This window comes from Athene cunicularia, assembly GCF_003259725.1.
Source record: "Athene cunicularia isolate RWA chromosome 11 unlocalized genomic scaffold, athCun1 chr11_part1, whole genome shotgun sequence".
NCBI classification, from domain to species: Eukaryota; Metazoa; Chordata; class Aves; order Strigiformes; family Strigidae; genus Athene; species Athene cunicularia.
Genome location: NW_020799113.1, coordinates 18,543,075 through 18,569,651, shown reverse-complemented (window position 1 = coordinate 18,569,651; position 26,577 = coordinate 18,543,075). Strand labels below are relative to the sequence as shown.

General features: G+C 52.6%; 1 protein-coding gene across 1 annotated transcript in view; it reads left to right on the top strand.

The window, feature by feature from the left end:
• Window positions 1–26,577, top strand: part of VAC14 (Vac14, PIKFYVE complex component) — a 62,902-nt gene that overhangs the window by 23,841 nt on the left and 12,484 nt on the right. Inside the window, exons 14-15 of the mRNA XM_026856976.1 lie at window positions 5,066–5,216; window positions 16,313–16,445. Coding sequence (XP_026712777.1) covers window positions 5,066–5,216; window positions 16,313–16,445 — 284 coding nt within the window. The remainder of the gene's footprint in view (window positions 1–5,065; window positions 5,217–16,312; window positions 16,446–26,577) is intronic.

Below are 26,577 nucleotides of genomic sequence, written 5' to 3'. Positions count from 1 at the left end.
GAAAACCTGTCTGCTGCAGAGGACAGGCAATCCCTGTCCTGGGGAGCTGGCTCAGAGTGAGTCCAGGGTGGGATGAAGGTGTAGGATGCAGGATTTGGTGAGCTTGGCTTTGGTTTGCCTTGCTCTCCAGGATGTGGAAGTGCTGGATGGGAGGCAGGGTAGCAAATAAGAGCAAACCCTTTGCCTATCATAAGTGCTGGGACTCTGAGTGCTGAATTTGAAAGGGTTGAAGGCATCCAGTCCCCCACAGCCTGGCCCACAGCGATGCTCCAAGGCTGGAGCTTACTCCAGCCTCATCCCACTGGCTGGACCTGTCCTGCCTCCTCCCCTGCCCTCTAATACATGAAGAAACACCTCCTTGGCATCCTGCCCTGCAGCTGGCATCAGGTGGTGCATTAAGCTCCCCGTATGCTAATTAAACACATTTAAAGAGGTGCTCTGAGCTGTGACAGTGCTTGTGCTCCTGCTGCTCAGGATGCTGCAGGCCTGGCCCTCACACACCCAGCAGCAGGGACAATGGGGGATTTGCAAAAGCGGGAGGGAGGATGGGGAGTTTTCAGGTAGCAGCTTGGTTCCATGTGATTGTGGCTGTATTACCAAGTGAACCCCCCACTGCCTGCTGTATTCACTGATGTTGTGAGTGTGGGTTAGCACAACCCATCAGGATTTGCACTGGGGAGGAGAGGAGAAGCCCCCAGCCCTGCTGTCTTCTTTCTGCTCCCTTCCCAGCTGCAGGCTGAAATCCAGTGGCTGTAAAGGGGGGGGGAAAAAAAAAAAAAAAAAAGGTCTTGGCAAGATCAGAGGATGAAAGTTGGTGTGCTGGGGACCTGAAAAGAGGTCCAGTTAAATTAGTGTGGGAAGATTAATGGTGGTTTTTCTTTTCTTTTTCTGTCTTTAAAGCTGGTGGAGGCGGGGGACACGCAAGTTTGCTTTTCACATTGTGTGTCTGGGGCTTGGCCAGTCTTGCTGCTGGCTGCTCTTGGCTCTGAGACTGCCTGCCCATGCTCGCCTCTCCTCCCCTGGCTGCAGCTAAAAGGTTTGGAGGGCTTGAAAAAAATAAGATTAATTAAGCCCTCTGGGGAAGCCTCGGTGCCTGCTGCAGCGGCAAAGGGCTGCATTTGAGTGGCAGAGCAGGAGGAAGCACCCAGCAGCATCCTCAGCTTTCCTGGTCCCTACCAGGTCATGCCTCCAGCCCCCTACCTTGCCAGTCCTGGTAATGCTGTGGGGTTTTCCACAGCCTCTCTGATCTTGGTCCTGTTTGAAGACGTGCTTTGCAGCCCTTAACCTTCTTGTTTTCCATCTTGGTAGCATCTTGCTTCAGCCGAATTCCAAATCTTCTCCTGGGCAAGAATAACCTTGTCCTTGGTGTTGAGTCCCCCATTTCACTGCCCAGGGAATACCCACACTCTGGGACATCCCAGGCCACCCTTGAGCTTCAACCTGCTGCTCACAGGCATTTTAATCTGTTCACTTTTTTTTTTTCTAAGCTTTTCCATAAATACCAGCAAGGAGAGTGTCTTCGGGAGCTCAGTCCCTATCCTTGCCCTCATGTGTACCCCAGGAGCTGCAGCCTGCGCTGGTGTCCTGGTAGTCAGTATGTGTTGCAGGGTGCTGAGTCTCACTCCGTCGGGTCTGCAGTGGATGTGGGGTCACCTCCCCTTCCTGGGAGGCCCTAACCCCAATGTGCTGGGGCCAGCCCAGCATTTTGGCAAGAGGCAAATTGCTTGCCAAGAGCATCAAGGCGATGCTTTTCAGGCAGGAGATGTATCCCATCTGGCACAGACCATTCGGGGGCTGCTTTTCCCCTGCGCTGTCGCCAGCAGAGCTGGTCTCGGCTCCGTTCAACCAGAACGAGCGGCAAATTAACCTGACCTAGATCTGGAGAGGCCAGAGAGACTGACAGTTTTCTGTGCCCTCAAAATCTCTGCTCTGAAGGCGATACAGGGAGAAATCTTGCCTATTCCCAGAGAGGAGAAATAGCAAATTATTTATAACTGTCTGATAACCTGCTCCTCATCCCCAAGCCGTGCAAAGAGCTTGCCCCTCTCTGTGCTGCTCTTCGTCCCTGTGCTGGGAGAGGCTCGTGACAGCAGCTGGGTCTCCCCATTCACCATGACACTGCTTCCCCTGCTCCTTCCATTCCCACTAATCCCCCAACTTGCCTGGAGCAGTGGCACACCACCCTACATCTCATCCCCATGGGGAAACCTTCACAGAAATCCCTTCTGGGCCAGGAAAATATCCTCAGTGGCTGTTCCTCCAGGCTGGCCATTGCGATCGTGCCTTCACCGGGCAGCTGGGAATGGCTCCGGCCTTGTGCTCCCGGCACTGTCAGGTCTGACGGCCACTCGGCTCCTGACGGATGGGACCAGCTCGCTCCTGGCGCAGCCAGCCCGTTGCCATGGCAATGGCAGGATATTGCTTTCTTACAGCCTCCTCACTTGCACAAAGCCAGCCGCCAGCTAGCTTTGCTTAGCGCAGGGATGTGCAGCGCATACCAAGCGCTCCTGGCTTTCCTCCGTCCCTGGCTGGGAACCCACTCCAGAGCATGCGGGGAAGAAGCAGCAGGAGCTGGAGCTTCCTGCCTCTTTCCCACGGCTGGAAAACCCTAGGCCTTCATGGCTGCCTGCTCCTCCTCTTCCTCCAGGTGTTTGTGCACCTGTCCCTACTGCTTCTTATTTCCTTCATGTTTTTCAGTCGTAAAATCCAGCCCATGCTGCTTTTTCCATCTCCTGCTTGTGACTTACGTGGCTGGCTTCTGGGGACACCCCTTAACATCCCCAGATCTCGAGAGATCCAGCCATGCCCTTGGTGGCGCCAGTCACTGCTGCCCAGGCAGCCTGGCAGGAGCATCCTGAGCACAAGCAGCATCTCCGAGATGGAGCTTGACACCACCTCAGAGGTCGAGCTGCGCTGGGATGTTGAATTAATGATCCGACTTCACAGTCTCTAAATGCTTTGAGAGGCAGCAGGGGTGATTTTTTGCCCAGCCAAGGGTCTTGATCCTGTTTCCTGATGGAACTGCTGGTGAAGTCTATGCTGCACGCTAGCCTAAACGCTGGTCTGGGTGAGAGGGCTTGGGAAGGGGATCGGGGCAGCAGGAAATGCAGCAGGGTGGCAATCACAGGCGGCTGGTTCATGCAGTGCGTCATCCATGTGTTGATACAGCCTTGGCATGATAGGATACCTTAGCCTGGTTGTGCTGGCATGTGTGCTGGGCTCAACAAAATCAGTAGCCTGAACAAGAGTCCCTACGCTCGCCTGCCTGCCAGCCCTTGTAGTCAAGCCCTGAGTCTCTTCGCCAGTTTTAGCCAAAGACAATGAGACTTGGAAACCTCCATGGGTGTAATTTCTCCAGCTGCGAGAGCTTGAGACCCCAATTAGTGCCTTCCCTGCTTGAAGGCTGCAAGTTCAGCTGAGCTGTGTGATTAGCCACTAGAGAATCTACACAGGCCTTCAGGAGACCTGGCTTTGTGAGCTCTGCTCAGGGGCATCCTCCACTTGAAACAAAGTGCTGCCAGTGTTGGTTTATCTGAACCACCAGTGCTTGGAAGCCCTGCAAAGTTGGGCAGAGAGGGAGGACCAAGGTCTTTTCTCTGCTGCAGACTGTGGCATCGCTTCCTTGGAAGGGGATGAAGGCTGGTGATGGCAGTGGCGTCCCATGATGCCAATGAGGTCCCATCCTTGACAGCATCACGCAGCTGCTGTGTTCTTCAGGGACATCAGCACCTCCTCGTTACATAAGTTGTTGTTATCTTATGTTTTTTCAGCCTTGGGAGAGCTGTGGGCTGGGACTTACTTGTGTTGATAGGCACAGAGTCTTCCCAAGTGTGCTGGAGCCTCGTGGTGCTCATGGCAGGCTGCTTCCCCATGGCCAGCTATGCACCAAAGCCTGGACACCTTGCTGCCTGGTCAAAGGCTGCTTGAGGGCTTAAAAATCAGCCCTAATTACAAAAAAAAAAAAAAACAAACAAACAAAAAAAACCAACAAAAAAAACCCCAAACCAAAACAGCTTAAGATGCCTGCAACAGAGAAACTCAGGGACTCCTTTCTGATTTTCAAGGGTCATATTTTCAAGTTCTGCATGATTAAAAAAAGATGTAATTGGCCTTTTTTTTCAGGATTAAGGGGTTTTTTAGTAGCTCAGAAACTCAAACTCCTGTATAACTGCAGATCCTCAGAAAGATGCCTTGTGAGAACACATGGAAAGCCTGGGACGCTGTGCTGGTGGGCAAGCAGTGGTCAGAGATGTGCTCTGCTGGATGCTGATGGGTTAGACGTGACAATCAGCCCTTTTTGGCAGCCTTTCTGCTCCACACAGCCCTGCCACGCTCAGAGCATCAGGGGCGGATGATGAAACATCTAGACCCAAGGACATTTGAATGAAGTGGGACCCAAAATAGTCTGAGACATGAGAAGGGTTGAGGACAAAAAAAAAAAAAAAAAAAAAAGCCCACAAGCCCACCCTGTAATATCTTCTCCAGAAATGCTATATATAGACTAATTCAGCAATTTCTGGAAAGAGCGAGCTATGAAATCCAAATGGCAGCTCTGCCTTGACATCCTGAGTGCAGGGAGCTGAGCCTGCTCTTGGATGCTGCCCTGAACGGGGTAAGCTGGGGGCAGGGGCGGCAGACAGGCAGACTGGGGTTTGCCCCCATGAGTATACCCATGCTCTTGCTGGGGTTCTCCCAAATCTGGAGTTATGAAGGGGTGTGGGGCAGCGAACCCCAGACCTCCCTGAAGCAGGAAGAGGGAGAAGCAAGCCCTGCACCTGATTGTGTAAATTTGGTTTAATATCTCATGCTCCCTTGGGACTTGCAGAGCAGGAACTGGCTTTTTTTCTCCCTTTTTCTCTTTCCTGCCCCATTCCCTCTGCAGTCGTTTGAAATTTCCACTTTGAACTTCGTAGGTAGCCTTCTCTCCCTTACGCCTTTCTTGATGCACCAGGATTTGGTGTTTGCTTCCCATCTGACCCTCTCTGGCTGTGGATAGGAAGGCTCACCCCACCGGCTGCCTCCACCCCGTGTGTGCTTATCCAGTGCTGTCTCTCTCTCTCCACAGGTTATCCTGAAGGACCTGGAAGTGCTGGCTGAGATCGCTTCTTCCCCAGCGGGGCAGACGGAGGGTCACGGTCCTTCTGATGGCTCTGATGCACGACCCAGCCCAGTGGAGCTTCATGTCCCAGCCAGGGCCAGCCAGCTGAGCTCCTCCGGTGAGTGCTGCAGCTCCATGCCTCCGCGCTCCATGGGCTCACTCGATGCGCTGTGGCATTGGTCAGATTTGCTCAGGCAGAAGGAGAAGCCTGTCTTGCAATAATAAATCAATATATCCATCCCCAGCGTAGCTTGGGGATCAAGTCTGCCATGGCACAGACTAGGGAACTGCTTTTACTTTTATTGCTCTTCTCTCTAGCTCACGCTTCGGGGATTTAGGACTCTGTTTAGCAGCAGGATGCTGCAGAGACCAGTGTGGAGAGAGGTCATTATTGTCCTATTTTTTACAGGACCTTGGGTGCCAGCCTCTTCTCTCCCGCTCCCTCTCCCTCCTGAAATCACTTCAGGATGGGATGCTGGCTGCAAGCCCAGGTGTCCAAAACATAGATCAGTCTGCAGAGGGTTCAGTCTGTGCCTGTGATGTTGCCTGTTCAAAGCTGCCTACATTGACTATGAACTGCTATGGTGCTCTGAGAGATGAAGAGGGATAACCCTATTTTCTAGGGACCTGGGGGATTAAAAAAAAAAGCCTTTCATTAATTATCTCGGCACATTAGGAAGTTTTTTCCACTTTCCCTTGTCTGTGGCTCATCCTTTGCAGTCGCTTGGCTGCCCCTTCTCCTCCACTGCTGCTATTTAAGGGCCTCGCTGTTGTACTTCCCAGGCCAGGTCATCCCAGCCAAAAGCACGTTTCACAGCAGCTTTGGATTGCAACCTGAGCACAGAGCCAAGGCTGCCTCTCCCTGCGCAGGATGCGGCCGTGGGGCCTTGCAAAATCACTGCCAGAGAGGGAGGCTTTGCTTTCTGCTCCCCAGGCTTTGTTTTCTCTGAAGATCACAGATCACTCACCCCTCCCTGAGCTTAGAAATGTCTGCACCAGCAATCAGCTCAGGTTTTGGGTTGTTTGGGGTGGTTTGCAGGTTTTTTTTGCAGATTTACCTGTTTCATGCTGGCAGCTTTAGCTCTGCGATAGAAGGGTAGGGGCTGCAATGCTGGCGACCTCCCTAAGCCCTCTGCAAATCTCATCCATCCTCCCGGTGTCAGAAGTGAGACCGCCTGGGTGGAGCAGCTCCTGCGGCGCTGGCCAAGCAGCTGAGGAGCTGCAGTTCAGCTCACACTGATGGTTGTCTGAGGTTTCCTTCCTTGTGGATGATCTAAAAATAGCAGGCTGGATGGCGTGGATCCTAATGGCTGCCGTGGCCCCTGTTAGCTATCTGGAAGAGCAACTTGGCTTCACTTATCCAAGTGTAACATTTGAAAAGAGTCTGGCTCTCCACACACTGAGCAGATCTGCTGGAGCCAGAGCTCCCGTTGCCCCAGGGTGGGGCAGTTTGCCCCCACACGGATCCCAATGGGCTCTGGCTTCCTCACCTACTTTTCTTTTCCTTGTAATGCACCAGAAGATTGTTTCTTTGAGCTTTGCAGGGTCGTTGGCTTTTACCCAAAGGCAAACGTTTTTTGGGGAGGTGAAAAGGAGCTGGTTTGTTGGCCTCAGACGTTTAACATGGCCCCAGTCCCGTCTGGCTCTGACCACCCAGGGCTGAGACTGGATCGGCTGCTGGGCTCCAGCTCGCAGGGGAATTGAGAGGTCACAGCTGGGCCAGGACCCTCCTGGATTACGCCTGGAAAAGAAGAGGCTCTTGGAAAAGACTTTATCAGAGGGTTGTTTGGGGTGTGTTTTTTTGGAGCAGGAGGGTGACTAGTGGAAATCCCTGACTGTGCATGGTCCCAGGGTAGTGTCATACAGTGAGAGTGAGTGAACCCAAACTCTGCCGTGCAGGCTGGTGTGTTTGTGAGTACAGCCCTTCCCAGGTGAAAACCACAAGGTGCTGGCACCGAAGAGAGAGTGTACCTCTTTCTGGGGTCACTGGTTTTGTACTGGGATGTATGGGCATGTTCCCCAAGCACACCTGCCTGGCTAGCACACCTTGGCTCAGACAGTGCTTTATTAGCAGTAAGATGGTATTCACTGCTGGAGGGGAGGCTGCAGGGTACCAGCGCTTCTCCCCAGAGTTAAATCTGTCCGTTCCCTTCATCACACTTTAGACTGAGATGCCATTGGAGCTGGCAGTGGGAGGAGAGCTGCTGAGCCATCTCAGGTCCAGTCCTCTCCTACCTCTGAGGCCCATCCGAGTGTGCAATTGGTGGCTTTTCAGGCAACAAACGTGCACGCCCATTAAAATCCTCGAGGTCACAGCAGGTTTCCATGCAGTGCTCTCCATCTTGGCACTCCAGGCTTTGCCACCTGAGCAGCAAGGGCAGGAGGGGAGGTGGAAGGGGCCAGTGCTCCTGTGGTCTTCCCCTCGCTTCCTCTCACTCCCTTTCTTCCCTCGGGATGTGTTTATGCAGTTGTTTCCCTGCCATTGAGTTCGGTTTCCTTCAGATGCTGGTTGATTAGTCAGGAAAGCCGTGTCCCACTTCCGTAGCTCGTTCCCAGCTCCAATTTTTATTTAGCCGCTTTGTTCTCCAGTTACGTAAGGTCAGCTGCCCTCGACGCCTTCTCCAAACACAATGAGCTGGGGCCAGCCCAGCTCAGCACCGCCTGGGAGACCTGACAGCTCTCCTCCCAGCCTCCTCCAGCTGCTCTGGGAGAGGGTGGCTGGGTGCTGACCTCCAAGAACCTCTCCTTGGTTACCTTCTTCCCACTTTTCAGGGACAAGGTGTGCCCAAGGTTCCCAGTCATTGGGTTGATGGTGCAAATGACCATCTGGTTTCTATAATGGGAGTCCAGCTGCCTGCTTTGCTTTGGGAGTGTTTTGCCAACCCTGTAGAAGTTGGGACAAGTAGTAAATAAGCAAGAGTGGTTGTCACCAAGGCCAACAGGTCAAGGGGGATGATCCTGCCCCTCTACTCTGCTCTGATGAGACCCCCCCCTGCAGTGCTGTGTCCAGCTCTGGGGTCCTCAGCACAAGAAGGACATTGGCCTGCTGGAGTGGATCCAGAGGAGGGACACAAAAATGATCAGAGGGATGAAACACCTCTCCTATGAGGACAGGCTGGGAGAGTTGGGGTTATTCAGTCTGAAGAAGGGAAGACTCTGTGGAGACCTTATCGTGGCCTTTCAGTATTTCAGGGGGGCTTGTAAGAAAGATGGGGACAGACTTTTTAGTAGGGCCTGTTGTGATAGGACAGGAGTAATGGTTTTAAACTAAAAGAGGGGTAGATTCAAGCTAGATATAAGGAAGAAATTTTTTACGATGAGGATGGTGAAACACTGGAGCAGGTGACCCAGAGAGGTGGTAGATGCCCCATCCCTGGGAGTATTCAAGGTCAGGGTCGACAGGGCTTTGAGCAACCTGATTGAGTTGAAGATGTCCCTGTTCATTGTGGGAGAATTGGACGAGATGACCTGTAAAGCTCCCTTCCAGCCAAACCATTCTATGATAGCATGCATCCAAGCCCTCCAGCCTAGTCTCCAGTTCTGCTTTGCATGGGAGGAGAAAGCTCCCTCCAAAAGGATGCTGATACCATCCGCCACCTCATACAGAGTAGCTCTTGCACGCATCTCTTCCTTCCTTTCTCCGCAGCTTTGTAAGGAGGTGGTTATGACCCTTTGTTTCGCAGGAGGCACTTTCCTCTCCAGCTCGGTCTGGTCTCTCCTGCCTGGCTTCCTGCCGGAGATGGTGGGGCCAGTGACGTACCCTCTGAGCACCTCACGCTGTAGGATGTTTACCATGAGGCTGACTCCATTCACGAGTGTGCTAACATGCCCGAGGTCATTGATTTCCACCAGCAGTCCATGGATATCCCAGGAGTCAGTGGATTACTCTAGAGGAGGCTGCTAAAAGTCCCCGAGACACACAGTCTGTTGAGTTCAGACTTGCTGTATCCCCACTGGAGAATATTCAGAGCTCCAGAGCCTGGACCAAACTTGAGATGTTCTGTGGTAGGGATTTCCTGTTGACATCTTTCTGAGGGATTTTTGTTCTCAGTGAGCCAAACCCCTCCTTTTATGTTAACACTTCATTTGTGTAATCACAGATCTGCAGAGGAGGGACAAGGTCCTACCTCCAGATGATCTGGAAGATGTTACGGCAGCCTCTGAAAACACTGGGCAAGTCTGTAGGGTGTGGGGGGTCTGTGAAAGGTATGAAAGAAAAGGTGACCCCTTGTCAGATGGCTCAGATTTACTAAACTGGCATTTCCAATGGTAGGGGAGGTTAAAAGTGAAACTTCTCTGTACTCATCCTCTTCAAAAAAGGCAAGGAGACAGCCGACATCACACCATGGACAACTTGCTCTTGATGGAGCCAGTTTCCAACAGCTTTTACAGGATCAGGAGTGTGACAGCAGGGAGTGGAGGAGCCAGGTGGCATGAGAGGAGAGACTTGTCGCTCCTGAGTGCTCTAAGCAAAACCCTCTGGTTCCTGATGGTCAGTGGCTCTGCCATCTCCTTCCCTACTGACATGGAGCTGTTTAGAAGGGTTGGCTATTAAAAATGCTCTTCTGCCTCTTGGAGAGGAGGGGAATTCAAAGAAAACGGTGATTTCTTTCTTTTCCTGGATCCTCTGCAATGGCAGTGTTGGGATGCTGTGGAAAACTCCAGGAGAGACCATCCAGACTGCAGCTGTAACTCACCTGGCATGGCTTCAGGTATCGATCCCTCCTGAGATGGTTACAGCACATGGCTGACCAGAAAGGTTGGGGATTCCTGAATAAAACCTGGGATTACTGGTCTGTAGGGGCTGCTATGGGAGTTGTTGGGTGTGGATAAGATCACTCCTAGCCAAGCACTCCCAATGTAGTTACTTTACAGTAACTGCCTCAGTTTCCCCAAGATGTTGCAAGGAATTTGAAGGGGTGAGGAATGAGATGAAAACAATTAAGCTGGCAAAATTAATATTGGTGCAGAAATGCCCCGGCAAAGCCCATTGCTGCTCACTCCTGCTTGCAGGTTATCTTCCATGTGCTTCACCTATCCATGCAGCCACTATCTCAGCCCACTCTAAACTCAGCACAAAGCTTCACTGCTCACATTTTTGCAGCTCTGCTGGGTATTTTCTTTTCTTGTATGTTGTCTGAGGTATAACTCTGCTGCATTTTTGCTTATTGATTTAGCTTAACAAAGAAAAATGAGGCAGTAGTGGGCTGCTAACCTTCCTAGGAAACCCATCAGCTTTATCATTGCCTGCTGCCCTCCTTCAAGGCAGGCACAAGCACGGGCCCTGTGTGGGAGCGGTGGGGTACAGAGGATCAGTGCAGCAAAAGCTTAATTTGGCATCAAAATACATACCCTGGCCCATCTGGGGACCCCTTTTCTGGCAAGATGCTGAATCGTAAACCCATGGCTCTTTAGCCAGGTAGAAAGGGGAAAGGCATCTGTGGCCCTGTGAAAGCAGGCTAAGCACAGCCCATGGCTGTGTCATCCATAATTTTGGTGGTTTTATTTCCTCAGCAGCATCCTGTGCTCAGGAGAAGGGAGAGCTCAGCTGAGCTGCTGACACGTTTGCATCTGTTTCCAGCTACGCCCTGCGCTGGATTTTTGGAGGAGGGGGGAGGATTTGCCTTTTTTACAGCTCTATTTTTATCCTGCTCTGCGAGGTTTCGCCACCCCGTGTTTGCAAAAGCTAAAATTCAAAACATCCTGGGGAAGGCTGCTGGGGGGGAGACGCAGCACAGATTCCCACGTCGCCGCCCAGGGTTTCGCCGAGCACCATCTGGCAGTACCGACTCCCACGCTGCCGGCTCTTGATCCTCGCCTCGCACGGGTTGAAGGCTCACGGACTGGCTCCAGCTGCTGCCGGGTTTATCCCGACTGCTCCGGGAGGAGCAGAGGAAGATCCTTCTCTGGGCTGAGCTGGAAATGTGATGCCCTGGGGAAGGCACTCGGGTGGGAAGGATGCTCAGCTCAGCCCCACCAGCTCTTAGCTTGCCCTCCCTGTATCCAAGCTGAAATTGCTTCAATTAGGGATTGCAGTAAATCATTTTAGCTAAACCACTGCAAATACCCTTGTGGATACTCTTTAAACAGCTTACCCAGCTTTAGCTTGCTTCAGAAAGGAATCAATTCTGGTCCAATCTTATTTAAATTTGGTTTAAATGGAGTTAAGCAAGTCCACACCGGTTTTAATTAAGGCCAGTTGGAAAACAATTACAGTAAATTAGTGGAAGTTGCGTTTTATGGCAGGGTGAAGTTCGGCACTTTGTGGCCGAGGTAGAAAAGCCAAGTTCTTGTCAGAGTCTGCCAGGCCCCCCCGGAGCAATTTGGGGACACCTTGGGTACTGTAGGTCTCGAGACGGCTCAGCCCATCAAGCAGCCAGATGGCCCAAATGTTCCAGGCTGCTATGCAATATATATTTATAAGGGCTTTAATATAGATCCCTAATTGCCTGTCTGGGCTGATTTATGGTGTGGCCACGCGAGTGATGGGAACAGCATGAACCGCCGGTGAGCACTTGGGGGTGACTGGGGCTTTCAGCAGGCGTTTGCCATGTGCAGCTTGAGCTAGAACCCATGGAGAGGGGGAGAGATGCTGGTGCTGGCTTAGATGATCCAAGAAGCCCACTCCTGTCCCTGGTCCTACACTGGGCTGCAATCCTTGGGAAGAGCTTTGTTAGACTGACATCCTGGGATGCACGAGGTTGCTGTAGTCATTGTGAGGGGTCCAGGCCGGATGGATGGTGCGGACTTGTTTCTGCCATGGAGCTGCAATTTTCACATGCCTTTTGCAGGCTGTTTCTACTGGCTCTTGTTTCAACGCTCTGATGTTCCCGTGAGCCCAAAATTCCCATTTGTTCCTATTATAGCTGATATCTAGGCTGAGTTTCATCATTCCTCTGAGCAAGGATCTTTATTCCAGCTCCTTCCCCCATGCCAGTTTAAAAAAAAGGCAGCAGAGCCGTGACGTGCCACCAGCCCTGCGCCGGGTGCGTTAACAGCCTATCTGGCAGGTTACGAATCTGCAAAGTCTCGCTTTGGGGAAAGGGGGAGAGGTGCAAGCTTCAATTAATTAAGCCACAGTTTTCATAACACTTCTCTCTGCTTGTCTCTCGTGCTTCGTAGAAACACTTGACAAGCTGCTCCTACGGTTCTGTTGAGCCAGGGATGCTGCTGTGCTGAGCTGTAACCCATGGGGCGGCGAGCTGAGCTCTGGGCTACGCTGGGAAGGGCTGCATGATGGCAAACAAGGTGCTAGCCGCTTCCTAGACATCCTGCAAACACAGAGAAAATAGGACGTTTGGAGGATTGGGAGGATTTGCAAGAGAAATTTTTTGCTTGCTTGGAAGAAGTATTGGTCTTTTAAATTCCAGCTGAGATTTGATTGAGCCTTTTGCAGCCTGGGAGACCCCTCCACGCTGATTTCTCACCCTCAGCGTTACCCCTGGAGAGCACTGGCAAGACTGCTCCGGCAGGCACAGCATGGTGGAAACCATCCTTAAGGACACATAGACTTAGCTGCTGGGTGCCAGACAGACAAGGGATGGAGAAATGATCCCTTTTGAGTTTGGTCTCAATGCTCCAAGAGGCAAAGGATGATGAAGAATTTCCCTGGGTTATGCAGACCATCACATCACACTTTCTTCTCCTAAAAAAAAAAACAGGGCTAAGACTTGTTTTCGATGTCTCTGAGTCCTGGTCCCTCCTTGCTCCCAGCTCCATGATCCACTGTCCGGCTTTCTGCAGACTGGGCAGGAGGCTGGAAGTTCAGGAGCGAGTCTGTGGAAGAAGGTGGCAGGACTGAAGACTGATGGTTGATTGTCCTGCAGATTGCAGCCAGGACCTGATCTCCGAGGCGATTCTGGCTTTTGGATTCTCAGCTAACGCAGCAGGTCCTTACAAGTCTCCAGGCTGAGATGCGGGAGGTGCTGCACCACCTCGGGAGCACAGATCTGAGAGTGCTTCTGGCTGGTCTGTCTTGCACCGGCATTCCCAGCCACACAGCTCCTGGGCTTTGTCACAGGATCACAGAATCACCTCGGTTGAAAAAGACTTTGAAGCTCCTCCAGTCCAACCATGAACCTCACCCTGACCGTTCCCAACTCCACCAGATCTCTCAGTGCTGGGTCAGCCCGACTCTTCAACCCCTCCAGGGATGGGGACTCCCCCCCTGCCCTGGGCAGCCCATTCCAACGCCCAACAACCCCTTCTGCACAGAAATACTTCCCAAGAGCCAGCCTGACCCTGCCCTGGCGCAGCTTGAGGCCATTCCCTCTTGTCCTGGTGCTGGTTACTTGGGTAAAGAGACTCATCCCCTGGGCACGGTGCTGCTAGCACCCCAGCAACAGGAGCACTGGGTCTTTCAGGGAGTCAGAAAGATGCTGCATCCTCCTGTTTTTTCCTGGGGATGTGTTTTAGGATATGTAAGGGTTTGGGCTGTCCCTGGAAGGCGTGCAAGGCAGCGGTAAGGCACAACGCTGGAGCTCTGGGCAGGAGCTGCTGCCTGTGCTGCTGCCGAGGAAGACCAGCCCTGGCAACAGTGCTGTCCTTGATGCTGTGAGGGGTCAGAGAGACGATTTTGGGGGCCTTAAGAGGGGAGAAACTTCAAGATCAGACCTTCCCCTAGACAAGTGACAATGTTGGGGCGTTACTAGCTGATGGGGATGAAGGGGTGATATCCTGCCTGCTGCTTGCTCTTGGGTTTGCAACGCAGCTCCGATTTGGGTGCTTTGGCACTGCTGACAAAACAGACAAAAAATACCACTTTTGCAGCTTTGAAAGACAGTTTTCATCTGCTCTTCATCCACCCTTGGTACCAGAAAGAAAACCAGTGCTTGCTTTTGAGGCTCTGCCTGTGGTACAGGCTGGGAGTTGCGAGGCTGAGCCGCAGGCAGGCACGGTGGGAAAGCAGAGCTGCTCCATGTCTGGACTGTGCCTCTGCTCAACCTGCTTTTGAGTGGTGCTGAGCAGCTGTAGTGATGACACGTGGGGCACGGCTGTATTTTCACACCAGCTACTCCCTGCCTTAGAACAAATGCACCTTTGTTTTCAAGTGCATCGGCTCAGCTAGATCCTATTTTTTTTGCCCAGATCATCTTCCCCACAGCTGAGGGGAAACATGATGCTACAGCGAACACTTGTGCTCTGGGAGATGCCTGCTTTAAAGCCTGGTTTGAGGTTTCGGGTGTACCAAGGCGGGGTGAGCACGCGACTCCAGCGGGGAGGAGACACCAGGTTCTGGTGCAGATGACCTCATATTTAATTTTCCTTTTTCCTTTGGCTGTGTCTGTTCTCTTGGATGTTAAATCCAAACCTGGGGAAGCTGCCCGGTATCACTAGGACAGGCAGGGTGGAAAACAGCCCTGTGGCTTTTCCATCAGCTTTCCTGGGCTTTGGCGGCTTGATTGCATCTTTAATTGGCTGCTCCATGCTCTGCTGAGTCTCGGTAGAAGCAGAAAACATACATAAATCAAACTCTTCAGGTTTCCTTCAGCAATCTGATGGAAATAGTGGCTGTTCTCAGGATGGGGGGAATTACCCTGGGGCACTCGTGTGTGTCAGCTTCCCTCCTTACCGTGGTTAGACATGGTCTTTCCTTAGAAGAAAATAAGGGAGAGAGCTCCCCTTGTTGCAAAGTTGCTTTTAAAACCCTCTCTCTAAGCGTGAACGTCGTCCTGCTAAATAAACCATCTCCACTGCAGTTTTGCTGTGGGAAAAGCAATCTTTACCTGCCAGCTCCCTGCACTTGTGGGATTGAAGGGGTATTTTTTCTAATGTTCTCTGCGTACCCTGAGCTGGGAGATGCCCCTTTGCCAGCCTCTCTGTCTACCCACTCTGCAGATAGTCTCAGACAAAGTTAGGATGTCTTAACAAGTGAATGCCACGGCAGCAGCCCATTCACCTTACAACCAGGAGCACCATTTGCTTTTAAACAAGTAATAGGGGCCCATCAAGAGTAAGTTTATGGCCCTGGGAGGTGCGCAGGGGGCTGCTGACCACTTGGCAGAGGCTGGGAGCAGAGGCTTGCCAGCTCCAGGTACACTGCGTGACAGGAGGATGCAGAGCATCCCTTCCCTCTACTGCTGGAGATCCTCCAGGCGAAGTGCCTAAGGAGAAAGCACGGAAGAGTCTTGCATCCTGGAAGTGCATTGGGTCTGGGTGTGTGAGAGCACATCTAGGCTCTCCTGAGCACACAATCTCTCCTTGCTATCTCTCCTCTCTCTGCTTTCACACACTCACCCTTCCCTCCAGCCAGGGCACTTCCTGCAGCCTCCTTGCTCAGAGAGTCTGGCCACTCTCATTACCCATAATTTTCTGCCTTTGAGACTTGTAAGTGTGATCTGTGATAGCTGCTGCATCAAAATGAAGCCTTGTTTGCCTTCTGGGCAAAAACCACAGCTGCTGCAGAAGCAGCAAGTGGGTTTGTGCCCCAACCCAGCAGGTGCTCCAGGAGCAGGGATGCTCCATGCTGGAGAGACCACTGCTCCTTTGTGCCAGGCTCCCTTCCCTAACCTTCAGCTTGGTTTTTTATAAAGGGTTTTTGCAAAAAAGAGAACAAAGAAAAATCCCATTTTTTGGTACAGTCTCTGGGCTGGAGCTCTGCTGTGGTTCGACCAGTACTTCATACTGGCCCTGGGGCATGCTGTGTGTGACAACGTTGCACCAAGTAACTCCTGCTCAGGGAAAATCACGTCCCCGAGCGTAAGCTGGTGGCCATGCCATGCCTCGAGGCTGAACGTGTGTGTCTGCCACTACGTGCCTGTGTGCTGGGCTCGGGGCATCTGTGGCATGTGGGGCTGGATTAAAGGCTCTTCAGTTCACCAGCAGTCTGGGTTTTGGAATGAGTGTACACTGTATCCGAGGAGACAGGATCACCTATTGATCTAGAGCTTCAGGCACCCCTTCTTCTATCAGCTACTGAAGCCAAATGGCTCTGGGATGATCTCCCAAAAAAGCTCATTTCACCCCTGTGTGCTGCTTCAAGGGCTGGGACCATCACAAGACTCTTTCTTGTGGGATGGAGAGAGCTGTGGAAGAACTGGCTCTGCTTGGACCAAGCAGATGTGGTATAAACCGGCTTCGAAAGCTTTTTTTCATGCCCCAGCCCTCTGCCAAGTTCTACGATGGTATTTTGGATGTCTGCTCTCTGATTGAGACTGCTTTGGCAGAAGGGCCCCGACTGCTCTGATTTTGTTTCCTCTTCCCCTGCCTCCCCAGGTATGAAAGGCTTGGAGTGCTCGCCCTCCACACCCACCATGAACTCCTACTTCTACAAGTTCATGATCAACCTGCTTAAGCGCTTCAGCAGCGAACGGAAACTCCTGGAGACCAGAGGAGCCTTCATCATCAGGTCAGAGCACCTCACCAGCCTCACTAAAGCCCCCAAGCACCCCCCAGGCAGGGTGGGATGGGGATGACTGGGTCGAGCAGCCCAAGCACCAAGCTCCATAAGAGCCAAACCCATTTCTGTAAGCCTCCCTCGCTCGCCAGCAGATTGTTTCAGAGCAAACGGGACTTGGCTTTCACATGTTGAGGCACCGTATTTCTCACTCCCATCCCTGGAGGCAAAGTAGCTCCTTATTAAATAGCATTGTCAGAGCCCGTTTCGTTAAGAAACAGCTAGACCAGCCAGAGCATGAAGACAGGCTTGCACTCGGGGTGCCAAATCAAGTGAATGCCTCCACCCTGCTCAATGAGATGCTCTCCCAGTAAAAGCCTTGTTCCCCAAAGCCATGTGTTTTGATGCTCAGAGTTGATAGGTTTTGCTTTGGCTTTTTAAGGAGCAGAGGCAGAGGCTGGAAGGCCAAGCGTCATGGCAGCTAGCAGGACATTGACCTTAATGCAATGAAATCTGGGGCAAGGGACACCGATTCCTTGGCTCGCTGGGAAATAATGTGTTTAACAGTCAGGGTGAGGTGGAAAAATCAGTGAGGAGGTTGGTGGGAGGAAGGAGCAGGACCCTGGGTTCTCCTCCCTTGCTTTCAGGGAGGTGGTGTCAAAATGAATGTGGGGAGAGCATGAATCCCAAACTATGGTCCCATGGGAGAAGAGAGCTGCTTCTCCGAAGGCAGAGGGATGCATGAGGTACTGGTGGGGGATCCCATCACTGCAGTTGGAAAACAAAGCATTCAGAGCTCTGAAATCTGCTAAGCTGAGTTGGGTGTTGAGTTGTACCTGTGTGGGCAGCGCTTTGAGCCCGTCTTTGGGCAGCCCAAGAACACACTGAAAAGTTGCCACTGGTTTCATCCCGTGAGCGATGAACGTCAAGGCAAAGCATGGCAGGTTGCAAAAATGATGAAATGTGGGCAGAGCAGGGTTGCAGCCGCTGCTTGGGATGCAGGGCAAGGATTTCGGAGGTCTCCCCTCGCTTACATGAAATTTTAATGTAATACATTACATTTCCCTCCTCAAAAGATCTGACCTTTTTTTTGCTTCTGACAGGAGTCTAGAAATGTTGGGTTTAATCATATGGGGATCTAAGAGTAGGGCAGAGACAATATCTCACTTGTAGTGTCCCCTCTCTTCTCCCTGGTCAGCACAGCCCCTGCTTTGAGCAGCCCTTGGCAGGGGAAGCTGCCCTATTCCTCGTTAAGGGAGCAGAGCAATTAGAGCAATAGTGCACCTGGGCAGGGTCCCATTTAAAAGCTCTCCCATATCATGGCCACCTCAATTTTTTTCCCTCAGGCTCTGGCAGGATGAGCCTTGGCTGGTGGGGCCAGCTTTCCCAGCAGCCAGGCAGCAGTGCAGTGGGACCAGCTCGCAGCAGCTCCACAAGCCAGGGCTTTTTATGGTGACTCATGCCCCCAAAAATCCGGTAAAGCGGAAAAAAAAAAAAAAAAATTACTCTGTCCTTTGTCAAGTCACGTTGTGGCTCACGTGGGGTAGATGCAGGTCTGGAGCCAAAGCGGTGGTTCTGGGAGGGGTGAGCCGTGCCCTCAGGTACTAGTGATTAACTCTGAAACCTACTGATGGTGGTTGAAGTTAACTACATCTCTGTTGCTTCCTGAAAAAGCGAGGTGGGAATAGAGGAGGAAAACTTTTACAGGACTCTTCGGAAAAGATTGATTTCTTGCCGGAGAGACCCAGCGAACGTGGGAGCTTCGTGGTGCTATTTTTAGCTGCTTTTCAAATTGAAGCCGTATGTGCGTTCCCACATTACATCCCTCCCCTGTCCACAAGCCAGCTCAGCTGTTTTGCACAGTGGGGTGAGAAGCCAGTCTCATGTTTGACTTGGGAGATGCTGGTGATGTTTCATCCTGGGCTGGAGGGCACGAGGGGGATGCCTGAGGGACCAGGACAGCGTGTGCTGAAGCATCATCATCCCCCACTGCTGGTACAAGCCCTTTGCTTCCTTCGTACCCATCATCTTCCCCTCTCCTCCGGGACCACCACTGCCCCTTTCTACTGCTGTCCCACCCAGGAACAACAAAGCAGGGAAGAAAACCAAACCTGTTAAGTTTAGGCAATAATTTCCAGCTGAAGGATGAGTGTTCAGGTGAAAGGGAAACAGAGGACAGGATTTTTGTTAAAGCACAGCGCAGCAATTTTCCCTGTCACATTACCAGTGGGAAAGTTCAAAGGTCTATGAGGTCAGGCAGAGGGTCTACAGTTAAAGGTAGTTTATTTCTAACCCAACTCAAGCTTGTTTATATCTGATTGCTGACTTCAAAAGGACTTTAGTCTCTCTCCTGGTATGTCCTCGGAGTCCTGGAGGCAGAGGCTATGGTACGTCATGTGCTTGAGGACAGGAATGTGGTTTGAGCAGCAATCTCTGCAGGAGCCTGTGGTGGTGGGACCATCTCTTGCTCTGTAGGGACCTGTGGTCCCCAAGGTGTGCAGAGCTGCACTGGTGCCTGCCCACCGTTGGGAAACGGGTGGGAGAAGCACCCACAGCCCTCCTGGGCAGAAGTGGGGACTGTGATGAGTGGTCTCGCCATCAGTGACCCTGGTCCTGAGCTGGGTATTTCATGATTTGCTAGAGAAGACAGGGTGGAGCTAAATGGAAACACAAACTGCATTTAAAATAACAGGCAAACAGCTCCAAAAGCTTCTGTTGTTCATAAGGAAGAATCCAGATTTATTCTCCCTTGCCTGGGACCAGTGGGCTGGGGGATAACACAGCACTGGCACGTGGTCCATCTGCCAGTGCTGCTGGTGCATCCAAGAGGTGCCCTTCTTGGTCTGCTGCCTTCCCCGGTGGGATCCAGCACAGCACCACCAGATCAAACCACGGTGTGATACCTCATCCCTGCCACCACCCAAGGGGACCTCGTGGACAGAAGAGCCTACAGCCATGGCACAGCTCACGCTGAGCTGAGCCTCGTCAGGAGTAGAAGGGAAGGGCAACATCCAGGAAAAAGCTCTTCAAGGCTCTTCAAAGCTGCTTAGATGCCTCATGAACACCTGGATGAGGGACCCTCTTTGTGAAGGGATGTGCCGAGGGGGCTCCAGTGATACAAATCACCCAGAATCTCAGACTTTTCACCCCTCCCTGCTGAGGAACTGGAGAGGTGACAAACCTGCTCTCATGGTCTCTTACAAGGATTTTTTTTTGGCTTGGAATCAATTTTCTGCATTGCAGCAGACAAGGGTTTTCTTTGGGGGTCAATGTCTCTCACTGTCACTTGTGACTTTTTTTAGGCTGGAAGCCAGAAAAGTTATTCCATCTTCAAAACTCAGAATTCAGAGCGCTGTATTCTCGTCTCAAGCCAGGCATGTTTGCACTCAAAGGTGGCTCCCAAAGGGCCATCAGAGCCAGGAGCATCAGCCCCCACTCGGTGTTACCTCTCACCTTGATGAGCAGACCCAAGACCTTCCAGCCTTCTCACTAATTAGGAGCTATCTGCCCTAGCTGGCACATGGCCATTTTGGATTCAACAGAGCCCTTAAGCAAGAAGCAAACATTCACATTCAGCTGCTGGCCTCCCAACGATGGCTTGGAGCAGCAGAAAAATGCAGAGGAGCTTCCAAAGCATCACATGGCTACTTGGAGCAGCACGGCCGTCCTCCGGGCAAGGACCCTGCGAAGGGAAAGCTGCTCGGCCAGTCAGGAGGCTGGCAGCGGAGCAGCACTGAGGTTTTCAGCCCGCACTGGGATTTACAGGCTGGATTTAATGCTGCTTTGTTGGTACCAGCACTATCAAATGGGGAGATTAAATCAAAGGCTAAGCCCTACCCCATGGACATCAGTGTTGCTGCTCAGAGTGCGGTTTGAGGACAGGGCTGGCTGCCCTAGCAGCTTTGCCACCCTTGGAAGGATCTTCTTCCATCTCGTCCCTCCCCAGGCCAGTTGTGTAGCCCCTGCGCTGTCCCCAGGGTCTGTCTGAGCTCTGGGAGCCGGTTTAGCTTGCTAAACTGAGCTTAACACCAAAGCAGCTGACTTCATGGCTGATGTACCTTGCCAGGACTGCAAATGAACCCTCCGGGGTACAAGATGTGCTCAAGTGGCTGGAGACACCCCAGTGCGCGTTGTGTGCGGATGCTTTGAAGTGCAGGGCTTAACTTTTAAGCCCAGGGAGGCCATTTTCTTGCTGAGCAGCGGCACCCTGGGGCGCGATAGGATGCCTGAGTCAGCGCTTTGCTCCCCAGGCAGGGGCCTGCGCACAGGGATTGTCTCAGCTTGTTTTATAGAGCTGTTGAATAAACCTCCCCACTGCCTAGCACCTTCTCACGGGGCGTTTTTCTGGGTTATGCTGCGTGGAAAGGGTCCTGGGGTGACTCTTCAGCTACCTCCCGCATGATGCACCCAGCTGGTTGTTTGACTGGGGTTGGTCCTTGGCTTTTTGGGGGATGCTTGAACCCCATGGGGGGTGGACTGGTTCTCCATCCACTCTGAAAGACGTAGGCTGGAGCAGATAAGGTTATACGGCCAATTTATGACATTAGCTGGGGAGCTGGAAAATCCCAAGTCTCATGATGGGGCTGTGGGTTTATGGCTTCTGCAGATGAGAAGAGTTCACCTGGCTGGAAATCCTGCCTTTTCCTTGAGGTCTCAAAAGTCCTGTCTGGATGATGCCAGTGGAGAGCTGGATAATGAAGAGGGCAGAGCTGGGGACAAACACCAGCATGTCACATTGGGTGCATTGAAGGCCTTTATAGTGATGCCCTTGGCCTGGGGCTGGGATGGCTGGGCCCCTCTTTTTGGGCAAGGAAGGGACCTTTCTGCCTCTGAGAGAGGCTGGGGCTGACCATGCAATGTCCCTTTCTCCCCAAAAAATAGGGGAAAATAAGCAAAGGGGGCTTGAACCTGCTAACTGGGATGTGGAATTGGAGAGAAGAGGGGGATAGAGGGCCAGCATGTCCTGCGAAGCACAGACATCTGATGCTCTTGGCAGGCAGGCAGTGAGGAGCATGTTAAATTGCTTTTTGCTCGGCCTGCCCAGCATTCCCAGGGCCCTGCTCTCTGTCTCGGGGGGTGGGAAGGGAAGGGCGGCCTGACAGCGTCCCAGTGGGGAGGGCTCTAGGGGGGGGGGAGTGGGGTGGGGTTTAGCCACCAGCTTGGATAGTGAGGGACATGCTGGGGATCCTGTGCAGAGCTGGTGGGTGTCTGTTTTGGTGGTAAGGGGATGCCAAAGCCCCAGGATCATCCTGCAGTGATTTACTGTCCCCCTGCCCCCCCACCTGCCCCCCTTCCTTAACCTCGTCCTTTCCTCTTGCCTCACTGCCCATCACCCACCCCTCGTCAGGGGAGGCTCAAGAGCTGGGATTAACCAAAACCCTCCTTTTCTCCCAGGCCTGGATGCTCTTGAGCTCCCCTGGACACCTATCTTGCTTGGACAAGCATCTCAATAACCTCTCTATGAGCTGGAGGCTCCCAGGGCTGGGATGCAGGATCCCCTTTGGCTCCTCCTTCCTTTGGGTTTGCTGATGCCACCGTGCCCCCTCCAGCTCCCACTGCCAAACCCGTGCCCCAAGAATCCCTCTGCCCCACCAGCAAGTGAATCAGGGCTGTGGGGGACGCGTGTTGCCTCTTCCTCTCTCCCACCCTCCGGGCCGCTGCATTGCAGAACAAAACCTGCGTTTGTTTTTGAAGGAATCGTTCAGCTTGTACTCAGCAAAGTGCAAAAGAAAAAAAAAATGCAGCCCTTTTGATAAACTGTGATATGAACTCGGGTAAAATCCAAACAGCTGTGAGTGCTACAAGGGAAGCTTCTGTGTCGGGAGGCAGCGAGCCTGCGAAAATACAGTGCTCTGCCTGCCAGGATGCTCGCTGGCCCCCTGCCCTTCTGCTTTAATGAACTGTGCACTCTCCATCCCCCCCTCGTGCCTTGCAGAAAGGAGGAACCAGAGAAAGCTTTTTTTTTTTTTTTTCCCCGCCCATTTGCAAAGCAGAAAGCGGGGCTCCCTCCCACCTAAGCCCCCAGCCGGGTGTGGGGTGGTGGAGCAGGGCAGCAAGCATCCCCATCTCTGCACCGAGGTCTGTGGGCTTCTCATCGCTCCTCTCTGGCTCATTCCTCTGTGCCTCCCTTTAACCCCTGCCTGCTCCCCAAATCTCTCCTCAGCTCTGCCTCTACCCAGCCATGGGAAACTCCATGGCTAGAGATCCAGCGTGGTGTTCCAGTGGTGTGGGGACATCCAGGCTCCGCTGTTATGTGTCTCCCACAGCCCCAGCCAGGCACGAGCTCATCTCAGGCTTTGATGTGGATTTGGGATGGGAACCGGCAACCCCACTGTACCTCCAAAACCCCCCAGCTCTCAAATTGTCTATGTTACATTATGCAGTGGGCTCCACAAGCCCAAGAAGCATATGCTTAATGAGGTTTTAATTCACTGAGATGATGGGGCATTGTGCTCGGCTCTTTGATACCCTCCGAAGCCCCATGAAGCAGTAGCTGGAGGGGAAAAACCTGATTTCCTCCAGGCTAGAGGTTGGATCTAGGGTTGCAACGTGCTGGGAGCCATCAGCAGGATGACCTTCACGATGGAGGACACTGGTCAGCCCCTGCCAGCCTGCTCCTGGGGCTGGACCCTCGAGAGGACAAGAGATGCCTTCACTGAGCCGTGGGAGCTGGGAGAGGACCAGCCCCTGGGAACGAGCTCACTGTCCTACCCACCAAAGCTGCTCCAGGATCAGCTGTATTCAGAGCTGCATGGAAGGATTTGATGGGTTTTTCTGTAGAAAAATGGGAACCACATGTGAGCAGCAGTGCCGGAGTGGGCTGGGACTAATTCGGGTCAGCGAGAGGGTGGAGGGGAGGAAGGGGAAGTGTGCGTATGGGAGGAAAATCCTCCCAAAATGGCCAAGTTCCTTCACAGGGCAGGTCCCCAGGGGAGGATATTTGCTCCCTGCCAGTGCTTTCCCTGGGATCCCAGCAGGAGTGCTCCGGAAAAGCAGGCTGTGAAAGTGGGAAAAGGTGGGCTGGGCAGTGGGGAGAGGAGCCTGCAGCTCCCGTGCTTCTAACCATCGTGTTTCCTGGAGCAGGGCTTCAGCACAACAGCTTCCAAGGTGTCTCCCAAATTTTCCTTGCCTAGCCAATGGGGTGAGAACCCTCATCATGGTGAGATGGCAGTCAGGTGCAGATAAGGGAGGTGGTTTTGGCTGTTAGCTGCTAAATTAACCCATCTGATCCCACTGGTCAGGGCTTGGGTGTTCTGGTGTCTTTTCCTTCTCTTGCTCTGCAAATGTGACATCTCAGTTTATTCATCTCCATGGAGGGAGAAGCCAGGACAGGGAGTCTGGGTGAGGTTGAATAATGGCATTTCCCTCCCAGCTCTCTTACATGGGGTCTTGTTCAGGATTATCCCGAAGGCAGAGGGCACACTCCATTAAAAACATCAAGGCAGGGCTGAGTGTTTTGCATCCTGCTGCTCTCATCAAGGGATTTTTTTCCATTCCTGACTGCTTTTGAGCATCTTGCAGTCCATTGCTGCTCACCGGCGGCGGTCGTGCGGCCCTCCCTTGTCACACACTGCCCACCGATTGCAGGCACAAGCGACAGGCAGGCAAGGATGCCTCAGCACTTCCCACAGTCTCACTTGGCCACAGGTTTACATCAAAGGCAGATGCTCGAGGCTGGATTCTGCCCCAGGAAGAGTCACCCCAGCTGCAGGCCTTCCATAGCTCCTGCCAGTGGGTCCAGCCAGGTGCTCTGCTCCCAGGATAGGATGTCCTGGAATAAGATGTCCCGGGATAGGACATCTTCAACTCCCTGCTGAAAGCATGGAGCTGTGCAAAAGCCACCCTGGTTGGAGGTCCTTCTTCCCTTTGGTACTCCTTCCCTTCAGTGCATGAGCTGCTCTCAGTGCTCAGCTGCGCCTGGAGCAGGTCCCCTTGTAGCATTGGGTGCTCTTAGGGTGCTGACACAGCAGGGAGCATCCAGCTGCTCTCTCACACATCTGTGGGCATTGAAGGGTGAGGGGGAGCAAGGCTCCTCAGGCTGCAGCCCACCTTGGGATCCTTCCAGGGATCCTGGCAGGGCAGGCGTTGGGATCCACCCTGTGATGCTGAAAGGTATCGAGATGCGACTGGCACAGAGGCAAGCCCAGCAGTACAGCCAAAATAACATCTGAGGCATCTAAACCACAGCATAAATGGGGGTATTTTTTTAGCTGACACTCCTGAGTCCAGAATGTGGCTGAGCTTGCTGTGTTACTTGCGGGCAGCACCTTCCCTGAGCTCTAGGACATGCCTGAGTGTGCCCACTCCTCCTGCTGACCCTTCTCCTCAGAGCCACACAAGAACTAGCGCTGCCTCGCCTGTGGCTGTATGTGGATTTGAGCTGATCAAGCAAAATACAGCCAGTTTGCTCAAGCAAAGTGAGGGAAAAGTCAGCAGCAGCTCCGAGTCAAGATGTTGACAGACGAGACAAGGTGGGTTCACCTCCCACCCCAAGGCACACTCATCCCTGAGCTGAGCCAACAGGTCCTGCCTGCTGCCACCCATGGGACACTGCCATCCCCTTCCAGTTCCATTTTTTCTTTCCTTCAGGAAAGCTTCACTCTCACATACACAGTGTTTTCCTGCCATACCTCACCCCAGAGCTGGTCCCTCCACTTTCAGAGGTCTAGGAATGCCCAGCGAGACCATCTTCTGACAAATTCACCTTCCCTACAGGGGGAATGCAAAGGCTTATCTGCCTCTAAAACAGCAACCTACTCCTCAGCCATACTTCTAGGAGCAAAAGCACTTTTATTTCTTCATCTTAAAGCAAAGCAATGGGGAGGGAAGGGGAAGGGCTAGTGAAGGGACCACGCTCCCATCTCTCTGAAAGCTGTGCTCTCCCTGAACCAGATCAGCCTCTCCCAGCTCCTGTTGTCACAGCTTTGCGCCCACTCCTTTAACCTATTTTATTTGCAGAAAAGAGAAATTATAGGGGGGGAAAATAAGGCGCTTGTCAGTTTTCTTGAAAATTAGGCCACAGCTGTCAGCCTGAAAGGGAAGCGTATGTCTCAAAGGAAGGATCTGTTGCTGCTTTACACATATTCCCCCCCTCCCAGCCAGCCCCTGCCCTTCCTTCCCTTTAAAAGCAAGGATGCTTGCCTGAAAATGTCGCTGCCTGGTATAAATCCCCCTCTGGGGTCAGGCTTTTGAGGACTTGGTTGTGCATCGTTTCCCTCAGCCAGAGAGGTGGGCTGGAGCCAGGCTTTCTGCTCTTGCAGGCAGGTGGTGGTGGAGCCAGAGGTTCAGCCCTGCCAGGCACATACTGCTGCCTGTGCCTCCTGCCTGGGGCTTGGTGCCTCAAGAACCCAGGGTGAGACTTGCATTTGCCATCCATTTTGCCATCGAGTCATCAGCAGGTTTAATAGTTGGAGAAGAAATGCCTCGACGGGTTGTTTTTTGCTTTCCTAAAGGGTTCAGAGGGTGAGAGCTGCCTGTTTTTCAGGTGAGCCTCCTGTAGATGCTCAGATGTTCCTACACAGACTATGTTCAGCTGTTCCTACATAAACTTTGCAGGTCCTCAGTGGCTGCACACTTGCAGACAGGATAGCTTTATCCATGGGTCATAAGGTTTCCTCAAGGAAATTCCTGGGACACACTGACTTGTGCAGCTGGAGGCTGGTGCTGTGTCCAGTGGGCTACACCTTGGAGGAGCTGTCACATTCATCTGTGTTATGCATAAGAGGTGGGCAATGCCTTGGACTGAGTGGACCATTAAACTTCCAAATTTAATTATCTTTTAGCTTCTGGTCCATCCCAAAGGATGTTAGTGGTTGTTCATCTTCTGTGCTATAGATGATCAGAGGAAGAAACTTCTTCAGAAGAAACTCTTCCTTCTCCTTGATACAGTCCTGTTTCCCCCTTCTGTGTGGTATGGAGCTGTGGGTATTTCACTGATGATATGAGTGCCCGGAGGTGTTGGAGATCTGCTTTATACACTGAAGGTGATCTCTTTGACGGGTGCTGTTTTCCAGGCAGCAATGGTCAGGGTGGGAATAAGGTTCCTCACGAACATGGTGGAGGTGCCCAGGAGGTGACTCGCAGCTTTGGTGGGCAGTGAGGAAGCCATCCTGCCAGCTGGGACAGGGACATCTCAGCAGTCTGG